Source organism: Phytophthora sojae, assembly GCF_000149755.1.
Source record: "Phytophthora sojae unplaced genomic scaffold PHYSOscaffold_8, whole genome shotgun sequence".
In the NCBI taxonomy this organism is placed as follows: domain Eukaryota; phylum Oomycota; class Peronosporomycetes; order Peronosporales; family Peronosporaceae; genus Phytophthora; species Phytophthora sojae.
Window position 1 is genome coordinate 3,425,887 of NW_009258122.1, and position 15,778 is coordinate 3,441,664.

The window sequence follows — 15,778 nt, forward strand, 5'->3', positions numbered from 1 at the left end:
ACGACGGTGTTGGCCAATGCTCATCCGATGGCGCCACAAAATACATGTACTGTGGAACTAAGCTGTCGCTGCTCTCTGAATGTTAGGGTCCTTCTTGGCTGCAGGCACCGCTGGCGAGGTAGATTCCGGTGTCGCAGTAATTATTTTTGAAACTGGCTGTACAAGACTTTCCGTAAAGATGTTGGGCAGACTGAAAAGTAAATGGATGCCCCTAAGAGTATAGGGGGCCCTTCATAGCAGTTGCTACCGTCACTTCACGCCCAAACAATCATCGACCGCAGTGTACTTCATCAAAGGGGGCAACTCAATAGTTTCCCCAGAGATATTCTACTACTCGGCGAAGACCGATTCTCATATTCTTACCAAAACTTGATCCGTTGGTGTCGATGCTGCGGCTAGCTAACCCTCTCTGGGCGATTCTCTCGGCTGTAGCTTCCCCAACTGGACGCCCCAGTCCTTCTCTTCCCAAGGAGAGTTCGACGGTATCGCAAAGTTGCGCGGCACGTTACGATGCCCATGCAGCTGCTCGAATATGACCAACAACGGCTCAACGCGCTCCTTCCACGTGGAGACTGCAATGGTCGCGTCGAATCCGATCGCCTCCAATTTGTCCATTCCTCTAGCAATATGATCAAAGTAGCTGCCGCGGTTGCGGATGCCGGTAACAGCAATCCCCAGCCTGAGACCATGCGCTTCATTCGCGCTCATCAGGCGCGGCGAACTCGAGTTTGGCTCACATCCGAATTCACTCTCCACCCCGCAAGCCGCTACCTGCCGCCCATAGCAACTACAACAGCAACTACAGCCATGCTGGCCCGCAACTCGCTCCGACTACCCAAGGCCGCTGCCGCTGCATCAGCTCGTCCACGCCCGCGCGCGTACTACAGCAGACGCCCGCCACCTCCAAGACGAGCGTGCCGCCGGTCTCCCAGGGCGAGAAGGCCTGGTGCGACATCTACGGTGTGGACTACGAGAAGCAGATCCAGGAGGCGCTGCACGAGTCCCCAAGCAGGTCAACTACCCTGAACCCTGCTGTCAAGGCGCAGAGCAAGACCGATCTTAAAATGTGGCACCATAACCTATTTCAACTAATATCAACTGATATTAACCTAATCCATTGCATGACTGCAGTTGAAGGGTTAGGTTGTATTTATCCAAACCCCCGACCCACCCGACAGAATCGAAAAACCCACCCTTCCTTGCAAAAATATGGGGATTTTCACAACCCTGTGCTTGTGAAACTTTTTATCAAATCAACGTACATTGTCGAGTGCCGTCATATTTTGTGGTGCCATCAGATGAGAGTTTGCCAGCACCGTTATGGGGTCTGAAGCTTTGGGGTATCGTGAACGGGATCAGGTACTTATCCAACCCAAGTTTCGCGCGACAAGACTCGATTGGAGGGGTTGGGCTTTGTGTGGAATTTCTTCGCATGGGCGTGGGGCGAGCGCATCTTGCCATCGCTGGTGACTTTTCATGAAATCTGTGGTCACTGTCGGGTTTCTCAGTCGTTTGTGGTCCCATCAGGACACCTTGGCCGAAACAAGCACATGGCCTCAAGCTAGGAAGTGTCGTGAGCGTATTCCGCATCTGTGGTAGCCACTTTGACCAGATTGCTCGAGCGATGGACTCGTTGGAGGCAATTGGATTCGACTCGAATCCGAGGCTGTACGCGCTCGTTCCACGAGCGCGTTCAGCCGCTCAATGTGCCGCGCTACTTCGTGGTCCCGCCGACTTCTCCTGGGGGTTAGAAGGACTGGGGCGTCCAGTTGGGCAAGCTAGAGTTGAGAGAAGCACACAGGGAGGGTTAGCAGCCGAAGAATCGATACTTTTTGACGAATTTATTCATGTACAGCAATTTCTCTGTGAAAAGATAGCCTTTTCTACATGTAGTGTTCTGGTGCCTCACATTTCTTCGAACATATGCAGGCCCGAGCATTGACGTGGCGCTCCGAAACGCATACTCAGCAAACATGCACAGGGAATGCGGACTGTTGCTGGTTGGGACTCTGAATCGAGACGGACGCTCGACGAGAGGGGCAAGACAGTAATACGAGCAGCAAAAGTTCTTGAAACGCGGCAAATAACTCCGGCAAAAGCGAAAGAAGCTGGAATTGTGAACTGGTTGACAAGGGCAACAGTACGCAACTGGCGAACACTGCCGATGAGGAATTTGGCACAAGGATTTTCGCGGATACGACGAACCAAGCGGGGGGAGCACTGGAACGGGATCGACGCAGATCTTGGCTCGGACACTACGATGCAGGTTTTGTGCCAGCAACTCAACCCCGCTCTTGCTGCAAGGCGCTCCTCCACCGGTAGTGCCGACCTCAACTCCCGCGGTAGATAACCTGGTCATTAACACGTTGAAGTGTCCTCCAAATGTCCTCTGAGACAGGGTAATACTCTTTCCAGTTAAAAACTGTGTAGCCCACACCATTTCCAACTGCCTATCACTTCCATCAATCACTCGGCCAACGCCAACATGGTGCGCATGCGCGAGCCGCAGCGCTTCCCTCTGGGCACGCGCGTGGCCAACCCGCTGGAGGGCCGCACGGGCGAGATCAAGGCCTACGACGCCGACTCGGGTCTCTACTCGCTCGTGTACAGCGACGGCCACCGCGACGAGCTGCCGTTCGCCGAGGCCGACAAGTTCGTGATCCGCAAGACTCCCGAGCAGCAGGCGCAGGAGGCGGCCCAGCACGCCAAGGAGAAGGAGTCGGACCCGAACCAATTCCTGGGCGCCACCGTGACCAAGAGCTCCACCAGCTACGAGGGCAAGACGCTCACGAGCTCGGGCCAGGTGACGCAGTACTTCGCGGACATCAAGCGCTTCCGCGTGCTCTTCTCGGACGGCCTGTACTCGGACCTGACGCTGGAGGAGGTCAAGCAGAACGTCAAGGAGGCAGAGAAGAGGGCGGTAGGTCCAGAGGACGCGGCCCAGTCCCCGTCCAAGAAGAAGAGCAAGCGCCACCACCATCACAAGGACGAGGAGACGGAGCGGCCGCTGAACACGCAGAAGTTCGAGAGCCGCAAGACCGCCTACACCATTTGCCGAGAGGTGCTGGGTATTATCCTGAGTCAGAAGAAGGTGGGCAAGCTCTGCACGGAGAAGCAGAAGGTCATTCTGAACAACAAGGACCTGCAGGTGAGGACGCGCTGTCTGGTTGCGATGTGTGGTGATACGGGTGAAAGAGTAACTTTTGGGGGGCTCTTTGTACTTGATATCTATTAGCCGAAGCGAGCGTTGGAGGCATTTGTGGAGGCGGATGGACTGCACGCGCTGGAGAAGATCCTGAGTAACTGGTTCCGACTCGACAGCACTCGCTCGGGCTCTTTGCTTGTGATGAAGGTGCGGCGCAGGTGTGACGGAAGTCGTCCAGTGGGTCATTAGCTCTAAATTCTCCTGTGTTACTGCTGCTTAGGTTCTGGCGATGCTGCCTGGGGTGAAGGAGGAGCATCTGAGGAAGACCAATATCGCACGCACGTTGCGAGGCATCGAGAAGCTGAGCGCATCAATGAGCAACATCGACGTTGTGTACGGCGATCTGGCGCAGTGGATTATCAAGAAGTGGGCGAGGACGGCGATGAACCGCACCTTTAATCGATCCGCGCGAGACCTGCTTTTGGAGCAGCAGGCCCAGATCAGCCGCGCAGCTACTGACGGGCAAGTGCGTGTTGCCACGCCTTCGACGACAAAGTTGACCCCGCAGCAGAAGGAGACGGCTCGACTGGAGGCTCTGCGAGCAGGAACCGATACCAGTGAAGAATCGAAGACTGATCCGGGCGACGAGGTGGTGGTGTATCTGCCGCAGTTCAACTCGCTGGGATCGGAGGACATGCGGCGCCCCGTGCGCCAAACCCAAGTGGTCGAATCCCTGGCTGAAAGGATTAACCGCGATTATGAGGACTCGGTGAGGAAGCACCAGCCGGACGACGAGGAAGAAAACGATAACGGCGTGACTCGAGGCCGGATGAAGTTCGGAAAGCCGCAGTTGATGCACTTCAGCCAGCACATTCCCGTCGTTGACCTGTTCGCGACAGCGCGAAGTAAACTAGCCGGGGCGAACACCACGCAAGAAAATGGCAGCAGCGGGCCCGCCTCGGCAACAGTTGAAGTCGACGAGAATTCTTCACCAAAGCCTTTGCCTCCGCCCAACAAGACGAAGGTGCCGAAGAAGTCGATCCTCAAAGTACGGGATGAAGTGATCACGCCGGCGTCGCAAGTCACTTGGCAGTGACAAATTTTATGATGGTATTTGCTGGAGGCGTAGCAGATATCCTTATGCCGGCATTTATTCTTTGATTAAGTAGTCAAGCAAGCACTCGACCGAAAAAATACCGAGAAAAGCACGCTTCCTATCTACTGCACAAAGTCGTAGAAGTAGCCACTGATTCCGTAGCGGATGTAGAATGCCAGACCGCAGCATAGTACCTGGAATGCGAGCAGAGCCAGCACGAGGTGGTTCTCCTTCATGGGGCCGAACACGACGAGGAAGAGGTTGATGATGGTGTAGTTGGGCCGCGTGGACTCGGGCGTGATGGTGGACGGCTCGAGCAGGCCGGTCTTGGCGTTGAACTTGGGCAACCGGTGGCGCGGGCAGGGCACGATCTTGAACAACTGCGGGAGCGAGTACAGGAAGTTGAGGACCTGCGGCAGGAAGAAGAGCAGAAGGGTCTTGCTGAAGTGGCCCAGGATGCCGCACACCGCGAAGGTCATGCCGGCGTAGTAGCAAAAGGTGTCGCCGACGAAGACGCGCGACGGGTACCAGTTGTGCTTGAGCAGGCCCAGCGTCGTGGCCAGGTACGGCACCATGAACATGAGCGACAGGTAGTGGAAGTTCTCGTTGTCGTGGCCCAGCAGAATCTGCCACACGTTCTGCACGACCACAGCGGCGCCGATCACGAACGACTGCCCCGCCTCCAGGCCGTTCACGCCGGCGTAAATGTTGATGGCGTTCGTGCAGAAGACCGCCATCATGCCCATGTACAGGTAGTAGAACAGTCCCAGCTCCGCGATCTCTCCGCCTTCACTGAGCGGCACGATCGGGTTGAGCACCGTGTGCAGCAGCGTGTCCTTCTCGAACAGGAAGCGCACGGGCTTGGGCAGCACGACGGCCGTGAGTCCGGCGTAGTTGATCAGCAGCGGCAGCGACGCCAGCGGCGGGAACAGCAGCTTGTGGCGCCAGCGCAGGTCTGACAGGTCGTCCGTGAAGCCCAGCAGGATCATGGACAGGATGCTGACGATGCCCCACGCCATCATGCGCTTCACGTCCGGGTTGTCCACGACCGTGAGCACCGTCACGACCAGCGCCGCGACGTACACGAGTCCCGACACGATGCCAAGCGCCTCCGGACTGCAGACAACATCAGACGCACAGCGGTTAGTGAGTTGCATTGGCCCCAGCGTCGAGCGCGAGATGTCTCGCCCTACATGGGGATATCTCCCGCGGGCGTGCCGCGCTTGCACAGGTCTTTGCCCGAGAGCTTGGCCGGCATGCGGCGGCCCACCACGGGGATGAGCAGCGCCACGGCCGCGTAGCTCACGAGGCCGATGGCCGTCAGGTGCAGCAGGTACATCTTGAGCTCCGCTGGCAGCGGCACCAGCTCGTCCAGCGTCGCCAGCATGGTCAAACGCTCGTCGTACGTGGCAAATTGCTGAATAGGTTTCGGGTCTACCACGTGGCGATAAATCCTACGCTACGGTACGGAATTGATAACAGCGGAGCTAGTCGTGGTGGTAGGATATAGGTTTGTGAAGGTGAAATAGTAAGCGAAACTATAGGAAGGTACGCTGTATCGGTATCCAATTTGACGAGGGATCGGAATAAACATCTTTGTATAAATACGTCGGACCAGTTACTGCATCCCTCGCTGCTGCATGGGCTCGTTGACGGCAATGGCCGGCGGCCGCACGGGCGAGGCAAAGTCGGCCATGGACTTGGAGGTGCTGGAGGACGTGGGCGACGACGGGAACATGTCCGGGTTCTCGCGGCGCGGAGACGACGTGGTGCTGGACGTGGGCGGCGACGGCGGCGGCGGGTGGCGGAAGTGGTTGATCGGCGACGTCGAGTAGGGCCTCGACATGGCCGACATGGTGTCGCTCGGGTGGACGCGCAGCTGCGTGGTCTCGTCCGTCTCGACGGCCACGCTGCCGTCCTCGAGGATGCGCACGTCGTTGGTCACGATGGTCTTGAGCATGAACTTGCCCTGGCACTCGTTGAACTCGAGCACGACCAGCTCACCGTTGTGGAAGTTCTCCAGCTGCTCGAACTCGCTGATGCGGTACTTGAAGTAGCGCGTGAGGATGACGCGGATGGCCACGCCGTGGGTCACCAGCACGTAGTTCTCCTCGGACGTCTTCTCGAACATGCGGTAGAGCGACTCGAGGAAGGACGACACGCGGTCGTACACGTCGGCGGGGGACTCGCCGCTCGGGAAGCGGTAGAAGAAGGAGCCGAAGCGCCGGCGCTGCGCCTTGCACTCGCGGATCTTCATGGGCTCCTGGAAGTTGCCGAAGTCCTGCTCGCGGATGCGCGGCTCCTCGGTCCACGGGATGGACTTGCCCTCGAAGCCCCAGGCCTTGAGGATGCCGCAGAACGTCTCGATCGTGCGCACATACGGCGACACAATAAACCGCTGCTCGCGCGAAACAAGCAAACAAACACACACAGAACACACCGGTTAATACCCGCCGCTCACGCACGCGCTTCAACTCCACGGACATCCTTACCATGGTCTCGTTGCCCACGATTTTCTTGATGGACTCGCCGGCCGCCACCGCCTGCTCGTAGCCGAGCTCCGTGAGGTGCATGGCGTTGTCGGGCACGCGGCCGTACAGCAGCGGGTCGATGTTGCCCTCGGACTCGCCGTGGCGCACGAGGATCAGCCGCTTGGGGAAGCCCTTCTTCTTCTTGCGGCACAGCAGACACGTGAAGCGCCGCATCACGCCGTGCGCCGCGCCCTCCTTGGGGCACGTGGACACGCGGCGCGCGCCCAGCACGAGCCCGAGCGCAGCGCCCGCCAGCGCCGCCGAGACGACGCTCGCCATCAGCGTGGACGTCGAGCAGACCATGCGTTTTGGTGGGTCCGTTAGTCTTAGTCCCTGTGTGTGGCGCTCTTCCCGCGGGTTGTTGCGTTGACTTGCGCTCCTCGCGGCAAATTCGATTGTGGCACGACGGCGGCACGGAGGCCTGGTGAATGTTCGCATTGCGAAGGGGCGGGGGCCAATCAGCGGCCGGGAAAAGTGAGATAAAAACGCTTTTTCGCGTTTTTGGTCGTCATCCCACCCCCGGTGTTTACGGACGGGAGCCGATAAGAACATGCCGAGATTTGTTTAACAAGAGGGCGGAATGGGCGCCGCACCAATACAAGCAATGCAGATCTTCGTGCTTCAGTGGCTGCGGGTGGTGCTCTACTGTACATCTAATGCTGGTGCATGGTGAGAGGGAGAGGTCTTCGAGGGTTTTGCCCTGCGCAGCTGATGCCCCCCACTTCAAGGTGGTACATGTATCGGATCCTTGGTGCTGCAAGTTGCAGGGGGATGCTCGTCTGCAAATTTGCAGACGAGCATTTACAGTGCAAATCGGTTCTTAGAACCAGACCTGCAGAAATATCGTTGAAGCAAGTCGGTCACCTCATGTGTAGTGAAGATGGAGCCTGGGGGTCAAAGTATGTTGATGAATTTCGCGCAGAAGCTCGCAATTCGACTTCAGCGTTAGTCGCGCAGGCATTATTACGGTGTTTAGTTGCTCTAACACAGATAGCCGCGTTTTCCACGTTGGGCGCACCCCGTCGAATTGTACCAAGTGTCAGACCGAATACAGAACGTAGAGCAAGATCCATACAAACTCCTGTAGCTGAACAACTGCAAGACGCGCGCTAGCTTTGTGGCTCGAGCAAAATCCACATGTTGGCAGAACGATATTGCGAGGCTACAAGAATCTGCACATTAGCGACTCGTACCGCTATAACGAGTCGCTATAGGTTCGCATTAGTTGTAGGATTTTCATCTCGAGGTCGTTATCTCGAGGTGGAAGTCTCGGTATCCTGTGCGGTACTTGCCAAATGGAACTCCCACTGTCGAGTGTCGTTTGGCGCGGCAATCGGCACCAACGGCTCAACTAGGCCCATTCCACACTTGGGGCTTGGTCGAGTCTGCTGTGCGGACTTCGTGCGAGGCACCCGATGAATCGGTGGCTGCAGTGTGCGAGCCCCCGCATCCAGTGGTGCTGCCGTGGATATGACCGTCACAATCATTGTCGATTCTTCCGCCGTGAAAAAAATGTGAGGCGACACCACCGGACGATGGCATCGCGTGTTTCTGCTGAGACTGCGAGCCAGTGTCAGGGCAATACGGAGCCGCACGTTTCGCGACTGGCGCTTGAGTTGCATGCCCTCGGTGTGGGCTGCTCATTCGCGCTCGCATCGAAAGCTGCTTCTTGCCTGGGATCTACCTACGCCCGTGCAATACGACGACGCTACGTATCTTAGCAAGCGGCCCGCTCGTGGTCGAAGCAGAAACAGCCGTTTCGACCGCCAGGTTGCCCCTGTCAATTGACGCGGGGCTTGCCGCGCCGTGCTGGCCGATGCCACGACATCGAGCGCTATTGTCGTCATGCAAGGGCTTCTCGTCGCGCGTGGCGTGGCCCCGTCTGCAGTGTTGGCACTGAGCGGATTCAAGGCTCGTAACGTGCGTCGCTCTGAGCAAGGAGTTGTAAGTGGAGGCTCCTCCCATCGGGCCATCTTGGCCGGGTAAGATGGCGAGCTGCCAGCAGGAAGGCAGGCCTGGGACTGGTCTGCTGCCATGCCTATTTCAGCCTGCTCTGCTCTATTTTTCGACGGACGGACGGACGCCACGTGAAGCCATCTGCTGAAAGTCTCCAGTGCTGAATTGCACCGTTCGAACACCGACCTCGATGCTGTCTCGAGTGTCTGCTGGAGACGTGCGTCCTGACCACAAGCACCATGCTCAGGGCATCGAGTCCCCGGTAGCAGTCGTCCCGCATGCAGATGCATTGGGTCGACGCCACTCCGTGTGCAGCAGCCTCGCGTCCATCTCCGCTACGTCGACAGCCGTTGCAGGATACGCGGACCCGAACGCCAAGGGTTCCGGTGCATGGCCTTGTGAAACGAGAAGAGAGCTGCCGATCTTGCGCGCGCAGTACGTGGCACGCGGCGTTCGAGTGTTGTCTGGCTCGAGGTGGAGACTCAACCGGTTCCAGGAACGCATCATTGTGCTGCGAGCGGGAGCGGAGCCGACGCTTGCGGTGTACGCTGCGGATGGAGAGGCTGCCTTTGAGGGGGGTCGATCCGAGGTGCCATCAGAGACGACGTACGTGTTGCCGCTGGACACGAAGTGCGAGCTAATAGGGTCGTCGGGTGGAGGGACAAAGTCCTCGTCAGTTACTGGCATCCAGCTGCTGAGCTCGGCGAAGAACTCTGCAGCTTTTCGGCTGAGGATTCGCTTCACTACAGCAGCTGATGCAAGTATCTGGTACTCGATTGTCCGTGAAGCGCTAGCTCACGCGAGGTGGAGTCGAGACGTCAGGCCGGTGCAGCAAGAAGGTCGTGCTCGAGACCGGAGGATTCGCGTTGTGGAGCATATTCACTCATCTCGACGATTCGTGGTCAAAGTCTTAGCAACTTCGGATGAACAAGGAGATTGCCATGAACTCCAGATCCTCCGAAGCCTTTATACATCGTGGTTCGCCCAAGATGTGGGGCTATTGCGCGGGTATCGAGTCGTAGAGACGCCGGAAGAAGAAGTACTTCTGATTATGCCGGAACTTCCAGGGACGACATTGCTACAGTTTCTACGGCAACGTCGAAGGAAGAGTGGTCGGAAGCTCAATGAGGAGGAAGCCCGGCGATTGCTCGAGAAAGTAGCCACTCTGTTGCAAGCCGTGCACAAGTCAGGTGTGGTTCACTGCGATCTGAATCTCGAGAATGTGCTCGTGAGCTCCGATATTTCCCAGGCGTGGCTCATCGACTTTGGTGGGGCGCGCGGTCTGTTGGATGGTAGCAGCTCGTCGGCTCAAGTGATGACGGGGACGCCTGGATACGTAGCACCGGAGCGTGTTCAGGATCCGCTAGCGCTACCGACACCGCAGGCAGATGTATTCAGTCTTGGCATTCTCCTCTTCCAAGCACTAACGGGTCAACACCCGTACCTCAACGCTAGCAAGCGTCCATTGCAGTTGTCGGACTCCCTGTCGTTGGACAGGCCTTGCGCTGAAGCCCTTCTGATAGTGCAGGCTGTGCCACTCGAGTTGAGGGAACTTGTTCGCGAGATGCTCGTAGCAGACCCTCACACGCGAATTGCCCTGGACAAAGTGCTCGAGATTTTAAGAAACTCATCTACCAGCTAGAAGGACAACACACAAACAATTCGTAATTTTACTCTAAGGCAAATTGTTCGTGATTATATCTAGACAGGGGTGAGTCCGGTCGTTCTACACGATATCGCTGGCATCAGCCTTCTCTTCAGAGGTCGTCGACATTTCGACGGATGTGGTGGTGACTGAGCTTGTGATGCTGCCACCTTGAGACGGAACGGTGAACACCTTGCGATAGTCGACGGCTGAGCTACCCGAGCGGAAGAAAAACTCCACCACGTTCATCTTGAATCCGCGATCGAACGGGTTCGACATGGCTCCAGGCGCAGGTTTCTTGCCATCCGTGTCGCCCTTTGATCCGGACGCAGATGGTTTCGTCATGTACGCGTACCGCCGCCAGTTCATCTGCTCGTTGATCGTCAGGTTCTTCTCGATGTTGTTGATGTGCTGGTTCGTCATCATCGCGAGCGCTATGAAAGCCAAGAGAGACCACACCAGCACCATGATAACCAGCAGGTGCTTGCTCACGAGCGACGGAATCTCCACCCAGACGTCCATCGCTGACAAACTGTCGCTGCTGCCACTGCCATCCGCCTTCACCCGCTCGGCGTGGAGGTCGTGCGTGGCATCGGAGAGCACGAGGATGGCCAGCGCGAAGTACACACCCAGAACGATGCAGTGCAGCACCAAGAAGCCGAAGAATGACCTGTGGTTGTTGTACCCGACGCATCGGTTAATCCACGCGCAGTGGTGATCATGCCGAGCGATGCAGATGCCGCACTGACCGCAATGCTTGGAGCGAATAGGCTTCGTGACTAGGCAGGTGCGGCAGAACTTGGTCATGTCTGGCGTCTCGGCGCGCGTCGCCTTCTCCAGCATCGCCTTGACATCCTGCTCGTAGGTGGTGATCATCCCGGGATCGGTCGGGTAGATGAACGCCAGCTTCGCCCACACCACCAAGAACAGCACTTCAACCCCTCCTGCGATGCCGAGAAAGATCGCGTGGCTGTCTGCGAAGTCCTTGTATGTCGAGTCGACCCACAGCACAATGTACAGCATGGTGAAGAGACTCACCCACGCCATCCAGATGCCCATAGCCGACTCGGGCTGGGCTCGCGTCAACGTGTGCAGCCCGACACTCGTCTCGTTCTTCACCTTTTTGCTGCGAGCAGCCATGGCCTCGGTCGGGCCTTGCTCCAACCGCTCGAGCGAGACGTCCAAAGCCACGACCACATTCCGCTTGGATGGATGCAGGTTTGCCACATTCTTGTGTGCAGCGCCGTGGGAATGGCCTCCGTGGCCGTGACCGTGTCCTGGCTGGCGGAACGCCGACAGCGACTTGCCCAGTACAATTAGAATCAGGGGCAGCGCTAGCCACCACACAAGCCAGTAGCTCGTCGACAAGATGGCTAGCAGCAATGCTCCATGCAGCACCGCCACAAGCCCGCGCGTCTTGCGCATGTGCGTGGGCGGGTCCGCCGCCTTCGCCTTGCCCGAGAGCAGGTCCTCCAGCCAGAGCAGGTTGCGCGTCTTGGCGATATCCATACATGTCTTGCCCTCGGCGTCCGCCTCGTTGGCGTCAAAGCCTCGCGTGAGTAGGTACTGCACCATGGGCTTGTACTCGCTCATGCAGGCGTAGTGCAGCACGTTGCGGTGCTGCAGCGAGTACCCGCCCAGCATCGTGGTCCGACCTGGCTGGCCCGTCTTGGCCAGCGCAGCGTTGCGGCGCTGCTCTGCCTCCAGCAAGAAGTGCAGCATCCAGAGGTGGCCCTGCGCGGCGGCGTGGTGGGCCGCCGTGTTGCCGCGCGCGTCTTGCGCCAGCAGATCCACGTACCCGGAGCGCAGCAGCGTGTCCGCCAGCCGCAAGTTGCCGGCGTGGGCCGCTCTCCTGCAGAGCATGGCAAAATCCACACAAATGTCAATAACTCAGTCGTTCCGAAGGCTGCAGAGCTGGGAGAAAGCAGTAAGTTACATGAGCGGCGTCTCGCCCGCGCCGTTCTTGGCGTCCAGCAGCGTCTGCTGCTCGCGGCCCGAGGCCTGCATCTGCTGCATGAGGAAGTGCATCGTGTCGCACGTGTCCTCGGCGCCCGCCGCCGCGTAGTGCGCGAGCGAGTTCCCGCGCTTGTCCCGGGCGGCCAGCAGGTCCGCGGGCTGCGGCTGCACGGCCATGGCCATGCCCCAGAGCAGCACCACGAGCGGGAAGTCCCCGTTGGCCGCCGCGTCGAACGCCGTCTGCCCGTCGTAGTCCACGTCCATCGCGCTGCAAGGTCGTAAATGTAGCTATGTGAAGGCGGAGCTAAAAGAGCTGCAGGTGTAGGTGCCCATGAGACATCAGATTACCAAACGCTGAGCGATGTGCACCACATTCCCAAAATCCAGGCAACATGTGATGTGCCACACACAAATATCCAAAATCCGTCTCCGATCTTGGATTTTATCCTGGTGAACCAAAGTCGCCACTTGGCACTTCGACATCAAGCTTGACCGCCAGCGGCCACCCATGACGGAGCTGACGCAGCGCAAGGTGGGGCCCTCTCCGGCCTCGTCGCCGACGCATTCGAGCGACGGCAAGGACGCGCGCGCCGTGCGCGTGACCGAGCTCGACACGCGCCCGGTGTGCGCGAACGAGGCGCCGCGGCGCTACGTGCAGCACGGGGAGCAGCTGCTGTCGTCCGGCTCGGGGCGCGTGCCGTCGGCCGCCGGCTGCCTGACGCTGTCCGGCCTGAGCCGCGAGCTGCAGGAGATGTTCCTGCCCGCGGGCTACCCGGACAGCGTGAGCGAGGACTACCTGAGCTTCCAGTTCTGGGACACGCTGCAGGCCATGTGCAGCTACCTGCGCGGCGTGCTGGCCACGCAGAGCGTGCTGCAGAGCGTGGGCGTGGGGGACGACAAGGCCACGCCGCTGGCCGCCGCGCTGCAGTGGGTGCTGCGCGACGGCTCGGGCATGATCGGCGGCCTGACGTTCGCCTACCTGGTGGGGCCCAAGTTCGACGTGAACGTCAAGCGCTGGCGGCTCTTCGCCGACGTCATCAACGACGTGGGGCTCACGCTCGACATGGTGGCGCCCTACTTCCCCACGCTCGTGACCGAGGTGTTGTGCGTTTCGAGCGTGTGCAAGACCATGTGCGGCGTGGCCGCGGGCGCCACGCGCTCCTCGCTCATGACGCACTTTGCTAAGAAGGACAACATGGCCGACTGCGCCGCCAAGGAGGGCTCACAGGAGACGGCCGTCAAGCTGTTCGGCCTCATGTTCGGCATGTACTTCGCCAACGCCGTCAACTCGTCGCCTCAGGCGGTCTGGGTGGCGTTCCTGCTGCTTACGGTGATCCACGTGTACGCCAACTACAACGCCGTGTCGTGCCTGTGCATCCCCACGGTCAACTGCTCGCGCGGCCTGATCCTCGTGCGGAGGTTCCTGGCGTCGGGTAATAAGCCGGGCAAGGAGAACGTGGCCGACCATAACGGACGGGTGAGTCATCGGAGGGAGTCATCTTGAAGTTGACGTGATTACGCTTTCATCTGACTGACGTTTATGTTGCTGGATGTTGTTACAGTACTCCATTCGCAGCGTTAACCAGGAGGAGCCGATTTTCAAAGACCCCGTGCTTCCGGTGACGAGCCACTTGGTCATGGGGGCGGAGCTGCACCAGGCCGTCCCGTCCTCGCACGACCTCGACCGACTGCTGCATATTTACAGGTAAGCTGCGCTCCCGATACTCCTTGGCCTGTGTCTCCGCTTTAACTCTTTATATCTGTTGTTATGTTACTGCAGTGACGAGGCCTATTTGCTGACTGTAGTGGGCGACCGCGTGCTCGTCATGTTCCAAGCAGAGGCGAAGCCTAAAGACGAGCTCCGAGCGTTCTTCCAGGCCGTGCTGGTGCTGGAGGCTCTGGCCTCGGTGTCTCCTACTGCGTCGCCGCCTCCGTCTTCGAACGGTGGCACCATCACGCATCAGCCACTGCTCGAGTCTACACTTCGGAAGATGACGGCCGACTTCTCGCTCTTCCATCAAGTGCTGCAGAACAGCGGGTGGCGGACGCATATGTTCCTGCTCAACACTTCAACCTGGCGGATCAAGATCAGCGACCGGACTTGACGACACACGACCGGACTTTTCTTTTACTTTTGCTTTCTTTGAACTCAATACCACGTATGCTCGCTCACCCTGACGTCGATCGCTATTCATATGCGCTGTTCTGTCGTTGGCGGGTAAGATGATAGGTGTGGTCTATCATCTCTGGGATTAGATTGATTGAGGTGTTCTTTACTACTATTTTGGCGATGCTCCCATTGAGAACTATGCCTCGTGGACGAAAGCGCCAAGCAGTTCCAGCCGAGGAGAGGGCTGGGCAGCGTCGAGGAGGGACCAGACAAGCTACTGCCAAGGTGAGGAAGGCAGGTGGTCGTGGAGCTCTTGTTGATTTCCCCGACTTGGTCACGCTTCTCCACTCGCATCTCGCACCGTTGCTGGCCCCGCCAGACGCCAACAGCTTGCTGCTAAGTTGCTCGCGATTACTGAAGCAAGACGTTCGCGATGCAATCGCCACGAAGGCCCTGCTGGCCTACTACGCGAAGGACAGCGCTCACTTTGGGCTTAAATGCCACGGAGACTGGCATCAGCTGATACCTCAATCAGTGCAGGGAGCTCGTGGCCGCTGCGCGTGTAACTGGGATCCGCTCAATGAAGTTGAGGTCGTACCAAGTGAACTTCCGCTCCCAAAGATGCTGGACGCGCGTGCGCATCTGTTGGAGGCTATGTGTTTGCTCTACGAGGGCATTCGGCCTCACTGCTTCAAGGTGCTGCAAATGTTTCGAGGAGGGGGCTACTTTGAAGCTGCCACGTTGCAGCCGATCGTCTTCTCGCTGGTCGAAGGCCTGGAGAAGGAGCGTACAAGCGACGCAAGAGCAGCGATTGACCCTGAAAATACAACGGAGCTGTCAAGATTGCTGGATATTGTGGAGCCTGGCTTCGGTGTGGAGTTTTTCAGCTCCAGGAATGCAAGACGCAGTCCTGCACACGTCTTGGAGGCGCACTGGAGAGGCATCACAGTGGACCCAGAGACTGGATCGACGAGCTGTCAGTTCTGTGAACACTATGCGCAGAGTCCCCTGTTTTACAGAGTGCGAGGGATCCCCACAGAGCAGAACGACGCGCAGCTACGAACGCACTGCGCGGCCGTGTACCAACTGCTGAAGAAGTTCATGCTGAAGCATCTGAAGCACGTCCGCTACGTCCGACCTCCGCGTGGCTGGAACTACGAGCCAAACCGTGGCCACGAGCTGCTCGACCTAATCGCGGGCTTTACTTCAGCTGGGGTGCTCTGCGGCGTCTACGTGACGGACATTGGCGTGCCTTCCAATTGGATCAGAAGCCGCTTGGCTCCAGGGCACTTCGAGTACCCGAGATCAATGCAGGGCGCGACCTGAGGGGGTATTGGAC

General features: G+C 58.5%; 8 protein-coding genes across 8 annotated transcripts; 5 read left to right on the top strand and 3 right to left on the bottom strand.

The window, feature by feature from the left end:
* Positions 1 to 510: 510 nt before the first annotated feature.
* On the top strand, positions 511 to 1,751 carry PHYSODRAFT_338119 (hypothetical protein; the record flags this gene model as incomplete). The annotated part of the gene is made up of 3 exons (XM_009535857.1): positions 511 to 580; positions 712 to 1,066; positions 1,640 to 1,751. The coding sequence occupies 3 exons, from the start codon at positions 511 to 513 to the stop codon at positions 1,749 to 1,751; spliced, it is 537 nt and encodes a 178-aa protein (XP_009534152.1).
* A 734-nt stretch (positions 1,752 to 2,485) lies between these two features.
* Positions 2,486 to 4,117, top strand: PHYSODRAFT_318124 (hypothetical protein; the record flags this gene model as incomplete). The annotated part of the gene is made up of 4 exons (XM_009535858.1): positions 2,486 to 3,148; positions 3,236 to 3,352; positions 3,426 to 3,851; positions 4,094 to 4,117. The coding sequence occupies 4 exons, from the start codon at positions 2,486 to 2,488 to the stop codon at positions 4,115 to 4,117; spliced, it is 1,230 nt and encodes a 409-aa protein (XP_009534153.1).
* Positions 4,118 to 4,363: 246 nt separating this feature from the next.
* Positions 4,364 to 5,645, bottom strand: PHYSODRAFT_352487 (hypothetical protein; the record flags this gene model as incomplete). The annotated part of the gene is made up of 2 exons (XM_009535859.1): positions 5,435 to 5,645; positions 4,364 to 5,357 (listed from the first exon to the last, which is right to left on the bottom strand). Exons 1-2 carry the CDS (start codon positions 5,626 to 5,628, stop codon positions 4,364 to 4,366), a joined length of 1,188 nt encoding a protein of 395 aa, XP_009534154.1. The 5' UTR covers positions 5,629 to 5,645.
* A 214-nt stretch (positions 5,646 to 5,859) lies between these two features.
* Positions 5,860 to 7,075, bottom strand: PHYSODRAFT_519741 (hypothetical protein; the record flags this gene model as incomplete). Its single annotated transcript, XM_009535860.1, has 2 exons — positions 5,860 to 6,639; positions 6,734 to 7,075. The coding sequence occupies 2 exons, from the start codon at positions 7,073 to 7,075 to the stop codon at positions 5,860 to 5,862; spliced, it is 1,122 nt and encodes a 373-aa protein (XP_009534155.1).
* Positions 7,076 to 9,251: 2,176 nt separating this feature from the next.
* On the top strand, positions 9,252 to 10,142 carry PHYSODRAFT_384739 (hypothetical protein; the record flags this gene model as incomplete). Its single annotated transcript, XM_009535861.1, has 2 exons — positions 9,252 to 9,381; positions 9,745 to 10,142. Coding segments are annotated over 2 exons (528 nt in total), but the record flags the coding sequence as incomplete, so codon positions are not given.
* Positions 10,143 to 10,394: 252 nt separating this feature from the next.
* PHYSODRAFT_548964 (hypothetical protein) lies at positions 10,395 to 12,593 on the bottom strand (the record flags this gene model as incomplete). The annotated part of the gene is made up of 2 exons (XM_009535862.1): positions 10,395 to 12,225; positions 12,310 to 12,593. The coding sequence occupies 2 exons, from the start codon at positions 12,591 to 12,593 to the stop codon at positions 10,455 to 10,457; spliced, it is 2,055 nt and encodes a 684-aa protein (XP_009534157.1). The 3' UTR covers positions 10,395 to 10,454.
* A 244-nt stretch (positions 12,594 to 12,837) lies between these two features.
* On the top strand, positions 12,838 to 14,434 carry PHYSODRAFT_338124 (hypothetical protein; the record flags this gene model as incomplete). The annotated part of the gene is made up of 3 exons (XM_009535863.1): positions 12,838 to 13,806; positions 13,892 to 14,034; positions 14,110 to 14,434. The coding sequence occupies 3 exons, from the start codon at positions 12,838 to 12,840 to the stop codon at positions 14,432 to 14,434; spliced, it is 1,437 nt and encodes a 478-aa protein (XP_009534158.1).
* A 203-nt stretch (positions 14,435 to 14,637) lies between these two features.
* Positions 14,638 to 15,765, top strand: PHYSODRAFT_519198 (hypothetical protein; the record flags this gene model as incomplete). The annotated part of the gene is made up of 1 exon (XM_009535864.1): positions 14,638 to 15,765. One exon carries the CDS (start codon positions 14,638 to 14,640, stop codon positions 15,763 to 15,765), a length of 1,128 nt encoding a protein of 375 aa, XP_009534159.1.
* Between the last annotated feature and the right edge of the window lie 13 nt (positions 15,766 to 15,778).